This window comes from Drosophila hydei, unplaced genomic scaffold (assembly GCF_003285905.1).
Source record: "Drosophila hydei strain 15085-1641.00,03,60 unplaced genomic scaffold, DhydRS2 tig00008130-arrow-arrow-pilon, whole genome shotgun sequence".
In the NCBI taxonomy this organism is placed as follows: Eukaryota; Metazoa; Arthropoda; class Insecta; order Diptera; family Drosophilidae; genus Drosophila; species Drosophila hydei.
The window spans coordinates 1,185,978-1,202,559 of NW_022045839.1; the positions used below are offsets into that span (position 1 = coordinate 1,185,978).

At 38.5% G+C, this 16,582-nt stretch overlaps 1 protein-coding gene across 19 annotated transcripts; it reads left to right on the top strand.

Moving 5' to 3' along the window:
* The first annotated feature begins 363 nt into the window (after positions 1-363).
* LOC111597922 lies at positions 364-16,060 on the top strand. 19 transcript variants are annotated; one of them, XR_003944350.1, is made up of 16 exons: positions 6,716-7,182; positions 7,241-7,363; positions 8,670-8,771; positions 8,833-9,012; positions 9,103-9,312; positions 9,865-10,073; positions 10,136-10,553; positions 10,677-10,703; positions 10,952-11,155; positions 11,281-11,725; positions 13,115-13,214; positions 13,537-13,644; positions 14,036-14,191; positions 14,422-14,434; positions 15,218-15,450; positions 15,863-16,060. XR_003944350.1 is itself a non-coding variant. In XM_030225346.1 (15 exons), exons 2-15 carry the CDS (start codon positions 6,766-6,768, stop codon positions 14,462-14,464), a joined length of 2,802 nt encoding a protein of 933 aa, XP_030081206.1. In that variant the 5' UTR covers positions 364-456; positions 6,716-6,765; the 3' UTR covers positions 14,465-14,563. The 19 variants fall into 19 exon arrangements, 18 of the variants coding, with proteins under 18 accessions (XP_030081206.1, XP_023168643.2, XP_030081204.1 ...); XM_030225346.1 differs by lacking the exons at positions 15,218-15,450; positions 15,863-16,060 and adding an exon at positions 364-456 and having other exon boundaries at positions 13,055-13,214; positions 14,422-14,563; XM_023312868.2 differs by lacking the exon at positions 15,218-15,450 and having other exon boundaries at positions 15,863-16,059.
* Positions 16,061-16,582: the final 522 nt, after the last annotated feature.

The window sequence follows — 16,582 nt, forward strand, 5'->3', positions numbered from 1 at the left end:
ACTATTATTATTAAAAGATTCGATGATTCGTGCAGTGAACACGCGCCCATCTCTAGCCTGCAACCGCCTCTGGGCCAAGCCAAGTTCAATTTAAACCAAAATGTGTATTTCTTTCAGTTAATTTTACGACTTTTGTAAAGTTCATCACACGTCTAGTCGACTAATGGAACAGCAACGAAATAAAAAACAATAATAATAACACAATATACACAATTTGTCCACAAAAGAAACAATAAACAATATATAATAATAATAACAAATACTAAACGGCTATATTTTTATATGTTTGGAAAATAAGCGACTGTGTTTTAGTTAATTGAAACGTAGCTAGAAATTGGTTCGTGTTTTCTGTGTTTTTTTTTATGTAATTTGTAGCAAGTGTTAAAATAAAAAAACAAATACAAAATTGACTTTTTTAACTACTTAAAAGTGCGCTAAAACATTTGCGGCTCAAGTGTGAGTAGACTGAAGTTTCAACTTTCGCCAATCTGCTTTAAGTATATATATATATATCTACATATATATTATATATTTATATATATACATTCCACATTTTGCTTAAGCAATGCCCAAGCTACTTTCCTAACCGCCCACTCCTGCCAACCACTTCTACAATTTTTTTGTATTTATTTTTTGCTAAACACCCACACACACATACATAAGAGTAGCATACACTCAGCTGCACTGCACACACACACACACACAGACACACACATTTGCTTGACTGCCACTAACCAATCCTCAAGCTGCAAGCAAAACTTTCTGCTTTATTTATAATAATAAATAATAATAAATGTGTTCTATTTCTTGTTCCAAAAAAAAACTCTAAAAAAAAACTGCGCATCGTGTTCAAATATTCAAAATTACAACGCAAATTGCTGCAAACAAAAACAACAAAAACAACAACATTTGGATTTTTATGGTGAGTAAATGAAGCAACCCCTAGACAAATTGTAGTTACCCCACTTACAGTTAACTGGGCACGGCATTTGGGCGTGTGCAGAAGAACTGGCCTTAGCTATTTATGTTTTTATTTGCGGCGTTTTTCGACTTCAAAGACAAGATAAATTTGAGTACAGGATAGCAGCCAAGTCGACCCCATTTTGGCGAGACACAAAAGTTGTTTAGCTATTTGGCTGCGTGCGTTAACACATTAAACGCGTGACGCTACCCTACTCTTGAGACAACAGTTGCCACGCCTCGCATCTGGTTAACAGCTAAGCATTTGCTCATTCACTAGAGCAACCCCACTTTTCAATGGAAGTCCTCACTCTCTGCTCACACACCCTCTCCTGCTCGCTCTCTCTCTTTGGGCAAAAGTGTGTCACGGCATTTGCTTTAAGAGTCTGGAGTGTGTCTCCTCAGCTGAAAATATTGAGTTATGCTTATGCATAAGTAAATGTTTCTTAATAAATCAATTCGCCCTTTCGTTGCCCTGACAACGCGGTCAAAACATTTAACTCACAGTTCAAATACCTTTCTTGGAGCTAGTATTTCGGTAGGCAGCCAAACAAATTGCTGGCAAACAAACAAACAAACAGACACACAAGCGACACACAAACACAAAACACCAGCTGTTTGGCAAATATTTTCGACTGATGTCAGCTTGGGGCTTGACGCGAGCTCTCGCTTTTTGGGGCTAGCCTTGTGTGTCGCCAAAGCCAAAAATCAATATTAAAACAGCAATCGAATATCGAAAACAACAAAAGATATGCTTGAATACTAAATACTCTGGCCATATAAATATATAAATATATATATATATACATAAATAAAGAAAAAAGTATCTTCCAAGTCGCTACTATTTCTATGAACACAACTGTATAGCCAACATTGTCAACTTGCAGCTACTTCAAAGTCTATCCTGGCAATCGATAAACAGAGACAACAGCGAAAACTAGCTGCGAAAGCTGTGTGAACTTTGCAGCTGAACTTTGCTCGCAAGCAAACGAGCAGCAGCAGCAGCAGCAGCAGCAACTTGAACTTTGCTTACACAACAATTGTGCGACTGGGTCATTGGGTGGCTCATAACTTGGCCAAAATAAAGACATACTTTCATAATAATTAGCCATTTCCCAATTATGCGGCAACAGTGCGTATGCGTAATGCACGACTCATTAGCTGTGGGCACGCAATGCGCATACGCCATGTGGGACACAGCTATATATGCGCCATTTCCGTTGCTGCTGATAATGATGACGAGATCTAACCAAACTTGAAGATTTCAAGCTCCAATGGCCATGAGAGAGAGAGCGCGGGAACGGGAGAGTGAGCGAGCTAAAGGTCAGCTTGATTTGTTTATAAATAAAGCTCGCATGCCGCTAATTATTGCCAGTTTTAGAGTTGAATTGAACAGCAATTGCGGCTAGTATTTATGACTGCCGCAGCCGTCAATCAACTTTAATACTTGTACTAGACATATTTGCGAAATGCGCTGATAAGCAGACCTATTGAGAAGCCTCTTCGTGGCATTGAATCACAACTCAGGCACTCGCCGTGCTCTTCAGCTCTGTCTGTGTGAGATTTCACATTCTTTGCAGCTAGACAACACCCATTTGTTTACGATGACGTCCTCTCAATTGAAAACAAATATTCAAAGCTCGTTCAAATGACATCAGCACGTGTGCTTCGGCTACAATTCATATGAATTTTGTTGACCCATTCGGTAAAAGAACGCTAATGGCGCTAACGTTTACTGATAAACTTTCGCAGATAAGATAGAGTCTGGCAGAGTCTTTAGTGTATGATATCAGGCCTAGTTCTTTTAGATATTGGCTGGATTGTCATCTGTAAGGCACTTACCATTCGCATCACGTTATTGGCTAATCAATTAATATAAATTGCTAACACTTTGAGCACTTCACTCTGGGGTGGCCTTGCCGGTTGGCTCTGCGGTCAGCCATATCGTCTTACTGAATCTCTATTTTTAGAGGCCAAAGAATTCGCAGTTCGCAATTCGCAATTCGCTTGTGCACTTAATGAGCTAAAGTAGCTAAAGGGCTCTGCAATGAATTTGCTGCACTCGCTAGACCTTAACGGGCCAGATCAGCAGCTGTTCTTGTTCTCATTATTTAATTACTGCGCCATATTCAGATGGCGTAATGAGTGATCGCAACTCCATGAGAGCTCCAGCCCCAGCTGCAGCCCATTAAAACAGTTGCTTATGACCTGCCTAGCGGTTTTTCGCGCAATTAAAAACGGGAAACACGAACCATGGAGCTCGTGTCTCTTGCCAACTTGTTGCAGATCCTCAACTGTTCATAAAACATTTCATTTAATTAAAATTGCAAGAAATTTTATTATGTCAATTTCAGGTTCGTGAACATATCTAAAATTGAAATTATTAAATTTGCCACAATTTGTACATTATTTATATTATATTATATGAAATTATAATTCATTTATTAAATGTGTTCAGGAGTTTTTTGGTTTCGTTTTTAATTTTTTAAAATGATTTTTATTCTAAAGCTGCTTAAACCTTACTTATACAACTGTTTTTGACCCTCTAAAAATTTGCAAACATTTTTAAAATTTATTTATTCATATTTATCAAACATTTTTAAAATTTATTTATTCATATTTATCAAACATTTTTAAAATTTATTTATTCATATATATCAAACATTTTTAAAATTTATTTATTAATATTTATCTATTTGAAACCTACAATTTGCTATTTTATTTAATGTAATTAATTAGCAAACGTTTATTAAATTCCAATTCATCTACAAGATATTTTCTACCCTTTAAAATTGTCAAAATTAGTTTTATTTTAATTTATGCCAATTAATTAATATTTACATAAATATTTAAAATTTATTAAATTATAAATTTACAAATTATATAAATTATTAAATTATTTATACTCAATTTATTTAAGATTTTTTTTCTTGTTTTTCTTTTTTTTTTTTAATTTGGCAAAAAAGTTTAACAATTTAGCATTCATTCATGCATTCTCTCATTGAATCCCAAATGTTTATATATAATTTAATTAAATGTAAATCTAATGCATATTAGTTCTGTTTAAGAATTGCCTTTTTGTTTTTAAAATTTGACAAAAATGCATAAAATGTAATTATTTTGCCATTTACCTATTCATTCTCTTTTACAAACTTAACTCTATTCACATTTCTCTGTTTAAATGTTCATTTCTGGGCTGTATATTTATATAATATATATATATATATATACTTATATTTACATATATATGTTGCTGATGAATTGGGAAAAATCTGGTGGCATCGCACCGCCGGCGTTTCCCTAACAAACAATGAAGAACATTTGTTCATTGTTAACACTTGTAAATTCTGTTGGCAGCAGTTTGCGCGAGCAGCGGCACAGTGGGCCGCACAGCTCCGTTGTTGTTGTTAAAAAATTTGATAATTGCTGAGTAAACTTATTTAATATATTTTTTTATTATTTTTAATTTAAAAAATAATATATAAAAATATATAAAATTAAGAGTAAAACAAATAAAAATATAAAAATTGATATTTCTGTCAGTGCTTTGCCCCACTGTGCTACAACGCTCAGCAGCGAAAGATGCGTTCGGTATTTTCATTCTTCACTTGTTTGGCGTTGCCTTTTTTCTGTTTTGCTTTTGTTCTATGCTTAAAATATCCACGAATACTTGTTGCTCTCGCAAGAGCTGCCCGCCCCTCGTGGCACAGTGGGGTCAATAGACGAGCCGTTAAGTCAAAGTCAACGGCGCAGTAAGAGCAGCCAAGCAGACGTATATGCAAGTGTACACATACGTGTGTACAGCGGTGTATTTATATTGCACATATATATGGTTCTATATGTATGCAAAAGTATCTCTGATTTTCCATTCGGAAGCTATTCGCAAATGACATGAATCAGATTCCAGGCGCAGCTATAGATATATATCTTTGTGGCACTTGCCGAACAAACAGCTAATGGCCAATGGGTCGATTCGTTAGCCAAGATATTCAACAACTGGCAATTGTTTAAACATTAACTGCAACGTGTGCCAAATAAGCGCTCAGCTTGCGCCAGCCTCGGCCTGCCTGGGCTTGAATTGAATTTGCATTTCACAATATTATTAATTGATTATTTGATTCAATGTTGCAGCTTTAATAGAAAGCGCCTTAAAGGGCTGGCAATTAGGAATTGCTGCTTTGCTTTGCTACCAAAGAAGTCTTACGTCATTTCTTTTTGTGTTTGCCGAATGTGAACTTATGTATGTATTTATTTATTTACATACAATAGGCGCATGCTAATTCTACTCCTTTAAGAGCATTATGATTTTGTCATTCATTTTGTGACGCAGAAAAATTTGAGCGAAAAAAGATTTTTTCTTTTTCCATAAATTTTTATTTGACCCATTAAGAGCAAGCGCAAAAGAAATGGCAGTAAGTGAGAAACTTGATGAGATATTCTATTGATTATGATTTCATGTGGAAGCTGCATTAATGCCATTTTGTATGATATATGCAGATTTTCCAATAGTCTTTTCAGCATTGCTCTTAGCGCTTCAGACTCAATGCTGCATGACTCTGTGCCAGATTGACTTGACAGGGTTTTTTTGAAGACTGATTATAGAAGACACAAATGTTTATAGCAAAACTCTATCTGTATGTTAGCTTAAGTTACAAAAGACTTCTGAGACTGTCAACGCTTTTAGCTGTGCAACGCACTGAAGTCAAATTGATAATCGAAATTTATATCAAATTTGGTTCAACCAAACATTAATATTTATTAAATATTTACACATGCTGAGCAAACATAAAACAATACTCAATCAAATGGCAAATACAACTTAACATTTCCACAGCTAAATGTTATCGATAACTTAAACAGTTGCCGAAATATCGTTATCTCAAATGTTATCGCTCTTGTTTGGTCAGCTTATGTGGCTGTTAGCGCATTCAGCATTCGGCGCTTTGCAGCTAAACTTGTTTTATTTTTCTTAATTTTTGTTTTGTTTTGTTGTTTCCTTCGTTCTTCGAGCACGTCGCGACCTCAAAAAGTTATGACGTCAATAGTTGCCTGCCTTCTGCTCCAGTGCGAGGCATTCTCTGTGTCTCTGCATCTCTCTCTCGCTCTCTTCCTTTCTCTCTCTCTCTCTCTCTCTCTCTCTCTCTGTCTCGCTGGCTAGCTCTGTGCGTCGGCGCATTAATAGCTTTGCCACCTTAATTCCCGATGTGGGATACACACGTTGGGGGCCTGCGAATTGTGTTCAGTTTCATTTCGGTTCGGTTTTAGAACAAAACGTTTTTCATTTGAGTTTTCTTCCTCCTTATTTGACGTGCTTTTTGCCTTATTCTTTTTGCCAAATATATAAAATTGATATACAAATAAATAAAAAATAAATATTTTGCTTAATTTTTATTCAGTTTCGAGTGCGTTTTTGTGAAACATTTAAATAATTTTCCGTTTTAGCTGTGAGTGGAAAGCTTTTTCATATTTTCTAATGAAAAAATGTTGAAAGTTCTATAAATAGAACATGGCTATACTGGCTATAGAGATCGCCGAGATCGTCGAGATCCCCGAGCCAGTGGCGCTTGTTGTTGCATACACAAACACACGCACACACACACACACACACTTGTGTGTATATAGCCAACTATACATATGTGGGCCAACTGTTTCGAATTACTAACTGATCCACTTCGAATTTCAGACTGTGTAATCATAACGATGCCGTCGACCCGCTGGACCTGCGCCATGCTCTGCTAAACTATGGACCTAGCAGATCAAATCGATGACTATATTTGTTCATTCGAGGGACTTGGCGACTTAACAATGGACTCCTTAGCAATGTTCATATTCTTGTGGGCCGTGCTGGCCCTCTTCTCCGTTTGGCTGTGCAAGCTGCTCTACCACAAGTATCTCAATAAGGGCGCCAATGCCGCCGCCGTCTCCAGTGCCGGCAACAGTCGGCAGAGCAGCGTTGCTCCAGGCGGCGCCGCGAAGACGGAGAAGCGACTGTCTGAGCCACGCGATCTGCTGGCCACCAAGAGTAAAGTAGAAGATTTATCCAAGCCACTGACCGGCGGCGGCGGCGCTGGGTCAGCGGGACGCGGACGTTCCACAGCCTCGCCGATGGGCGGCGCTGCAGCCGGACCGCGTCGCCGTGTCGTGCGCCAGAGCTCCACGGGGCCAGAGAATCGCAAAAAGCGCTACGTGCCGCCGCCCTCAAATGTGGTTGGACCAGAAACGGTAGGTGAAGTCACGGCTGCCGCTGATCTCAGACGCCATTCAAATGTTTCCCTTGCAGAGCTCCGTCACATGGACCAGCCAAGTGTTCCGCTGGCTGTACAGCGATCTAGTTATAGTCAACGAACTGCTCATGTCCTGGGTGATAGCGATAAACGACACGCTGCGCAAATCCGTCGAGGAGGTGAGTACAGTGACATCAGCCGCGCCAGCTTTGACATCATCGACGTCGTCGCGCTGTGATGTCATTGGGATGGCTTTGCTCTCCCCCAGTTTGAGAGCGTGCATTGAACCCTGTTCTGGTTACGTGGCCTCGACTTTCAACTTGAAATCACAAAAAAAAAAACAAACTTTGTTTAGCCTTTTACTTGGCTAAGCTCAGTCGCTCAGCCAGTCAGCCGTAACCGGCGTAGAAACGCGTTTTGAGCGCACAGCTTGCGTCGCTTTTTGTTTTCTTTATCGACGTCGCTCCCCGAACGTAGGCCAAGGTCAGCATTTTATTTGTGAGTTGTGCGTTTTATAATGTTAGTCACTCACTCGCAGCCTTATGACTGCTCTGCCTCTGCTGTATTCCGCTCACATTCGCCTGAGCTACTTCTTTAAAAGCGTCGCTTACGTAATGTCGCTAAAACCAGAAACAGCCTGAAACAGGTTTCCAGAGCGCGGGGCAGCCGCTAAGGTTAGCATTAACAGCACATCAAGGCTGCATCCTTCGGGCTTCAGATTGCGAGTGATTATTATATGCTCCCATAAAACATTAAATATGATTATATCTTATACTATATTTCAGTATAATAATCATATATTGCTTCTTTTAACTTATCGATAACGGCAACTTTTGAAAGTCCATTAATATTTATAGTAGTCATCTATTTTAAGACCTTTTATTAGCCGACTTTTTACTTGTAGGCTATAAAGTTATATGAGTAAACTGAGTAAACTGTGGCATATTGATTAGATACCCAACAAACCGATAAATATTGACAAGCGTCATCGATTCTATGGCAAGATTACATTGCTTATTGCTACATTATATCTTTCAAGCTGTATTTAAGTTGACACAGTTAAATTTTCATTTAAAGTTATCGATAACAAGTAAGCATCGATCAATATCGATATGCATTATATGTTCTATAAGTATACATAGCTAGATTATAGCTTGAGATGATACAATTATTTATAATATATCGATAAAAATATCGATAAATGTAGATAAATATCGATACATAGCAAGAGTTTTATGAAAATATCTGCTAAAGCAGAGCCTTGTGCTCTAATACAGCTAGTGCAGATTCTTTTACATATAAAGTTATCGATTAAAGTCTAATCGATAATCGATTAATTAAACAAGCAAAAATAGTTGCATAAAAGTGTTTAAGTTTTACAAGGAAATACAACCGTTAAGCTTATCAAGTCGTGTAAGAAATCGATAGACATTGTTGTAACTGTGATATTCAAAGTTATCGATAACATTCCATTTCCATTTCCAGCATGGCGTAGCAGTTGAGGTGGTGCGCGTACTGCCCGACAGTCCAGCGCCGGCCCTAAACAACATATTTTGCAATTGCGAGGAGCAGAATCCCGCTGAAATGGTGAGTGGAGGGCGCATAATAAATTGTCTGTCCATGCTAATTGGGGTCTTACTCCTTGCAGCTCATCACCTTCGACTGCGATGCGATGCCTGTGCTGCAGGTGAAGACGTTCAGGCAGAAGTCGGGCAAGGTGGAGACCTCGCATTACAAGGTCACCGTGTCGCGATTCCGTGCACGCATGTCCATACCCATCAACTACAATACGCTGAAGGGTGAGATGCGTGTCGACGGCTATCCGGACGTAAGTGCTATATGAAGATATATATATATATATATATAACTGTATTGTGTTTTGGCAACGTTGAACTAACTTTGATTGCATTCTGTACAGGTGCGCATTGCCATGAACAGTGTGGGCGCCATCAAGGCCATGGATCAGGATGAGCAGCAGCTGCAGACGGTCATCAGTGACATATTGACGACGGCGCTGCGTGACACCGTCTATCCGGTTGACTTCTCCATCTACTCGACCTGCCCGCGCGCCGAAGTGGAGCCCTTGGACTTGCCCGTAATCTATCCCGTGCACTATGATTCGCTGGCGGTGAGAGCGTGTAGAGGGCAGTGAGAAGCGTGTTCTGTGTTGCGTGTTCTTCTCGTCTATTCAGTTTCCTCTAGCGCATTACACAGACGACTGACTGTACAGTGTTGTCTCCCACTAAACTCTCCAACACCACACAGACAATGAAAGACAACACTTCTCATTGTTCTAACGCCAACACCAAAGAACACACAATCTTGTATCTATCCACAAGTTACCCGATTGTCCACTGTTCACGTTCTGTTTATGAAATTCGCCTTTTCTGTCTCTGTTGACCATTCACGCGGGCTCAAGTTAAAGTTTTCTCTCTCTCTCTCTCTCTCTCTTTTGCGCTCTCTCTTTTCAGGGCAATCAATACTTTCAATATTATTACAATTACTAAATATATATATATATATAAATCCCTTAAGTTCCCCTCCGATTCGATCAAAGGCGAATTTCATAAGCTTCAGCTTCAGCTCTAAGTTTCTCTCTCTCTCTTTCTCTTTGAGTCAATTCAAGTCTGTTAATTCATTCATTATCACTCGCTCACTTGCATGCTCGGCCCACACACAGCACAACATGGAGCATCTGGGCTCTGGCATGCTGCGCGACTCCCAGCACATGGTATCCGGTCGTCGACTGCTCGTGAAGATCGTCAAAGGCGACGGACTAAAAGATGCCCACGAGCCATACGTGGTCATCGAGATGGATGAGCCGGCGCAGAAGAACCAGACGGGCACTCAGCGAGGCAGCAAACCCTACTGGGATGAGCATTTCCTATTGTAGGTCCATCATGCTGATCTTCAAATATGTTCCTTACTTATTCCTCTGCTCGTCTTTTCAGCGAACTCTCCCCGCAGTCGGCTGAAATACTCTTTGAAGTCTATGACCATCCAGTGATTGCATCGGATCCGCCCAAGTTCCTTGGCCTCGGCCTCGTCGGCATTGACGAGCTGGCCGTGGGGCCCGCCTCCAGCCAGGTGCTGCAACTGCAGCCACGCCCCTACGAAACGCAGCCCGTTGCGGGCGCCATAACCGTCGACTTTGTCTTCATCGAGGGCGCCGAGATTCCAGCCAACGCGCGTCCCAACCGCCTGAAGGAAGCCCTGCGCCTGAGCACGCCTGCCATCAACGAGCACATACGCAACGGCGCCGATCTGGCTGATGCAGCGGTCCGTGCTCTGCAGGATGGCACACTCGCCGGCTCCAGCGCCGGCGGCCAGCCCAGCAAGAGCACCCTGATCATACACAGCGTGCAACGGGTGAGTCATCGCCTTTCGCAGCTCCGCCCAGATCTGTCATTTCTTTAGTTCTCTCTTTTCCTTTTATAATTTATAACTTTTCCGTTTTGGCCATTTCTTTTCTTTTCATTTCATTTCCCGCAGAACTCGACCAATCCACATGCATTTAAGGTAACTTCTGCGCCCGTCTTCAGCCCGGTTTTTAAGTTTCTTTTGCTCTATTTTTTTTTTTTTTTTGAGTTGAGACTTTCCATCTCTTAATTATGTGCTAATCAGCCATCCAGAGGCGTACATCCATTCATACATATGTAGCGTCCAAGTTGAGCTAATCTGAAAAAATGTTTCTCGTTCTGTTTATTGATCGTTTTGCCTAACCCCGCGCTTATCTAACCCAACACCAAATCGCCGCCGGTCGCCAGGTCGAGTTGAACAAAGATGGCCAGCTCGAGGTGACCGAAAAAGCATCGCCCACTGAGCTCGACCAGGCCGTGGCCCAGGCATTCGAGCGGGCTGCCAATGAGGCGGCCAGCTCGACCTCGATCGATCTGGTGGATAGTCCAGCCAGCGAGTCGCCCAATACGTCAGGTAACACAGGTAACACCAACGAGGAGTCCACAGCCGAGGTGAGTAGCACGTGAGAGTTGACCAAAGTCATTTCTATTTGCAAAAGGCATGGCATGCGCACCTTAGTTCAGTTCAGCCTTCTCGTCGGGGCCAGCTTCAATTCTAAACACGCTTCCTTCCGCAGTTTGGCCAGCCGAATGCCGCCTCCTCGCCGAATGGCAGCGGCTATCACAACAACTACAGCTTAAATGGCACAAACAATCTCACCGGCCAGTCCAATGGCAGCGGCAGCGCCTACAACTCGAACAGTTTGCCTCGCAATGGCGCCTCTACGCCGTACTCGAGCGTGCAGCAGCAGCAGCAGCAGCAGTCGGGCTTGGATCTGGATGATCGTGGTCGCAGCAAAAAACGTAATTTCTTTGGCACCCTCAAGAAGCGTCTCAGTCGTTCTAAAACCCGCACCCTATCGGCCGATCAGCCCAATAACAACAACCATAATTCACAATCAGCCAACAATACAACAACAAGAGCCACAGGACTCACTCGAACAGCCACTGGAACCCTCAATGGTGAATCTTCCCGTTCATTATCTGTCGATCGTGCCACTCTGTCTAAAAGCAATTCACTTGGTAATTACCCCAAAGTCCATTTCACAACATCACGCACACACACACATGCATATACACACCCACGCACACACACACTCAGCTCACTAATGAACATTGACATTAGATCGTATCTAACTTTGGCACTAAAGCATGTTTATCAAGTGTGGAAAAACGTTTGAAAATGTTTTCAAAAATTCCATAAAGCATGTATATGATTTAAATATTTTTAAACTTAGTGTAGGCTTAATTAATGAGCCAAATCGCATAAAAAACCTATAGAAAAGTAACAAAATTTTAAAATTTTAAACACAAAAAATATATTTAAAATATATAAAAATAATTAATGATGAAACGGCATAGAAAATGCAAGAAAAACTAAATTGAATATTTAAAAAATTTAAAAAATAAATAATTGAAAGTAAACACAGTTAAATAAATATTAAAATATTATTGGTTAAATATATGTGATATTAATTATTATCTTATTTAAATATTTTTATCAATTTTGCATTTTGAGTCATTTGCAAATTTTTAGCAAAATAACAATGAAAGCATTTTTTTATAATAAATAGAAAATAAAAACAAAATCTTATAAAATATTAAAAAAATGTCATAGTTATTAGTAAAGTATTCAATTAATTTATTCAAAAAGGAAATACTAAAAAATACTTCTAAATGTATATAAAATAATAGTAATATTATCAAGCTATAGAATCAATGTATATATGGTTTCTCATGAGCATAAAAAGACTTTTAGTAATATATATAATATAATAATAATAATATCTTTAATATATAATATTATATTATGTGTATTACTAGCAGACAAAATATAGTTAGATTTTCAGTAGAGTTTCGCCTCATCTGATATTAATTTCGTAGCATATTCAAAGACTCTAAGTATCATCTATATATCTCATATCTATCTATCACATATCATATATATATATATCTCCTAGTCGTTATTATGTTATGTCCTTTAACTGTACTTTATTCTACTTCTCTCTCCCTTTTTCGAATAACGCTAACGCAAACTGTTTCCCGCACCTTAACATAAAAATTTGTATGTATCTTGTCTTCAATACCTTCAATGTATCTAATATGTGTCTTACACACACACACACACACACACACACACACACACACACCTGTTTATTTATAAATTATTTCCCTTATTTAAAATTTTTTGTTCACTTGGTTTAAATTATGTTTTTTTATATTTATTTATTTTCATATATATTTGGGTGTATTCGGGTGTTTGGTGTGTGTGGATCTCATTATATCTATAAATATATATAACCGCAACAATAACAACACAACAACAACAACAACAACAACTTGCAATTGAAGGACCCCGCATGGGCATTGGCACCTCCATCACCGACCACTCACGACGCTCTTCAATTTCAGAATCCTCAGCCATCTCCGGGTTCTCCTCGGCAAGCAACAAGACCTACGTGCACGAGGCATCCACCTTGGTCCTGGAAACTGTGGAGAATGGCGTTAAGCGGTTAGCATTAACACAATTCTAGATTTAACTAGAGAATCTATGTAGAAGGCCGATTTGTCCATTCGTCCTTTGGCGTGAATACAACAAACTCAAAAAGAAGAATAGTTTACTCAGTTTCTGTTCTATAATGCGCAAATCAAGCCTTCAAATTATCGATAGCTTTTTAAGTACCCTTACCTCGATTAAAATCGATTTTATGCTCAAGAGCATTTGCTTTCTGGATTCTGCTCAAGTATCAGCATATCTCCAAGTCGGATACTCCCGACTAAAGTTCATTTCCTAATTGTGATTGATTTATTAATTGTTTTAAATCTGCTTCCAGGCATTTCATTGTGCCACTGGCCATTGCACAGAGGCCTCGCTGGCGTCGCAAGGGCACCAAACTGCACATCTACAACGATCACACCTTCATAGCCAAGCATCTGAGCGGGTAAGTCAAGGAGAGAGTGAGAGAGGAGTGCGTATCGGAGTGGAGTAAGCGAGATAGTGTGAAAGGAGAGAGAGGGAAAGATGAGTATAAAAGAGCGGTCTAATAACGGGAAGTGATAAAAGACAGAGGCAGAGAGATAGAGAGAGTACTTTTACTCTAAATAAAGTAAATAAAGTAGTGGGAGAGCGGAGCAAAAAAGAGAGAGACGAATTAGGAAGACAAAAGTGGGAGGGAGAGAGTAGACAATTAAAGACTAGCGAAAACAGTGATTAGAGTTAAAAAGAGAGCGGAATGAGAGAGATTAAAGTGAGAGAGTAACAGAGATGACTTAGAGAGTATCCATCTGTAAGCTTCCTGCTCTGACGTAACATCTTTTCCTTTTGATCTGCAGAGGTGGCTTACAGTGCTCGATCTGTATGAAGTCCATACCCAGGCGGCCGGGCAAGCAAGGCTACGAGTGTCGCGACTGCCAATTGATATGTCACAAGCAATGTCACGTCCGTGCTCCACAGGCGTGTCCCAATCCCACGGTGCTCTCTATGGAACTGTAAGTTTATCATTTCAATTTCCGATCGCTGACATTTCACTCTAATATATCAATATATCAATATATCAATATTTATATATATATATCGTTTATATACGGTGGTTGGCTTTAGTAATTGAAATACTAATTTATTGTTTTTCGTTCTTTATTTCTCTCTTCTTTTAAATACACACACACACACAAACACACGCGAACAAACGTTTCCTTGACCTGCTCAATTGACAATTTAGAACCTCATATCCGGTACTCACAGAGCGAGATTTGACTCTATAGTTAACATAACTTACACTTAAATAGCCAATATGAAATACTTAACATCGAATAATATTCTTTATCTGTTTCTATCTCTATATCTATTGTAATTGTCCGCTTAATTGCTCTTGAATATTTATAACATTTTATTTGCAATTCTGTCATTATAAATTTGCGTTTCTTTTACTTAATTTTTATATTTTTTTCTTTTTGAGTTTTGACGTCAAAATTTGATTTAATTCGAAATTACGACTTTATTTTATTATAGCAGAGTTCCTTAGTCTGAATTCGAATATATTTATACATTATTCAGCGGCTTTAATATATTTACTATTATTGCGCATCCTTTTTACGCGTGTCCTACTCTAATGCCGTCGCTTTCTTACTATAGATTAAGCAATACACACATATACACACATATACACGCACACACATGTATGTATCGTCTACTGCATTTGCAGTTTACTCAGCTTTCTTTACATGCATCGATCACACACACTTACACAAACCCACAAACAGCCGCTTGTGTGCGTGTAGCACACATTCACAAGCATCAAAGCACACGTATCACAAACACACACACACATATAAGCAAGCATGCATGCAAATGCTCACATGGACACCATGAAACACAGCCGTTGAAGCTCACACACATAAACTACCATTAACTAAAGCAAACACACACATGCATAAATCTTACTTCATTTTTGTTTTCACACAGTTTTCTAACATAATTTCACACATTTTTCTATTTCACTCGAAACATGGACACAGGATGTTGATTGATCAGTAAGATTTTAAGCGCACAATTATATAAAAATAATGTTTCACAATAAGAAGAGCAGCAGCAGCAGCATCAGCATAAGTAACTAATAAAACACAATATATTTTGACGTCAATATCAGTTTATGTTCAACATTCAAGCGAAATATTTAGAGAGCAGAAAGAATATTTTTTAGGCCAATTATTCAGAACTTCCGTTACCGTTCACTAATTTTGGACAATGGGTAAGAACTGCAGCTGCACGCATGCTAACGTTCCAGTTAACAGTTAACAATTTACAGTAACAGCTTTTTAAATAACAGCCCAAAAAACCAATTTTACTTTCTGTTTATCGATAAATTTATCACTCGATTTGTTTCGACTTTTCGCTTGAAAAACGATTTTTCATATTAACGAGAATGGTTAATTTTTAAATAGTTTATTTTTACTGTTAAATGAAATATTTTTGTTATTTTATTTTTTTTTTTAATTAACTTTAATTTCGTTTACGGTTTCCATTAAATTTTTTATTTAGCTGCCGCCTGTAGTTCGTTGTGTTCTAGTTATCAATTAGTTTATTTGTTGTTTAACGTTAGTTAAAATGTTCTAAATAATAATTGTATTATTCGTGTCTAATGTATTTTTTTCCTTTCACAGAACGAAACTAAATCTAACTGCTGCGGATCTTAGCAGGAAATTATAAAGAAATTTACAATAAAAATACGAATCGAAATAATATATATATTTAAAACTAGTTTGCAATTTATACACATTGAGCGAAAGAGAAGTCGTCTAGAAATATTGAAATCCTAAACTCTCAGAACAGAAACAAAACAATTTGTAAACCTATAATCTATATATACTTAATTATGTTATTTATTTTATATTCGAGTGCAATAATTTGGGTTTATTTTTAAACTGTTTTCCTACCTTAACTAAAATTATTACAGAGAACTTGAATATTTTGTATTTTTACCATTACGAATAATAATTGTACAAATCTGAAAACATTTTTGAATAAAAATTGAATGGCAAAAAGCAAAGTAGCAATTTCATTGGTCACACTTAACTTTACACTTACCACTCAATTCAGTTGGCAACGCTAAGAGCTGAACAGCTGCTTAGGCAATAATCGAGCAAGTGTTAAGGTTGCTTACGCATATCGATTGCTGCTAACATTCCCAACTGAGCATAACAGCGGCTTTTGTTAACATTTTGAATGCCAATAAGCATTTGAACTAGCAACATTTTAAGGCAGCAAAAGTATTTGCTAGCATAGTTATCATATAATACCGTTTGATTTGAAACATATGCCAATGGGAAGCAAAGACAAAATTGGTTTATAGAATAAAAAACTCGCAAGCAACAATGTTCAGT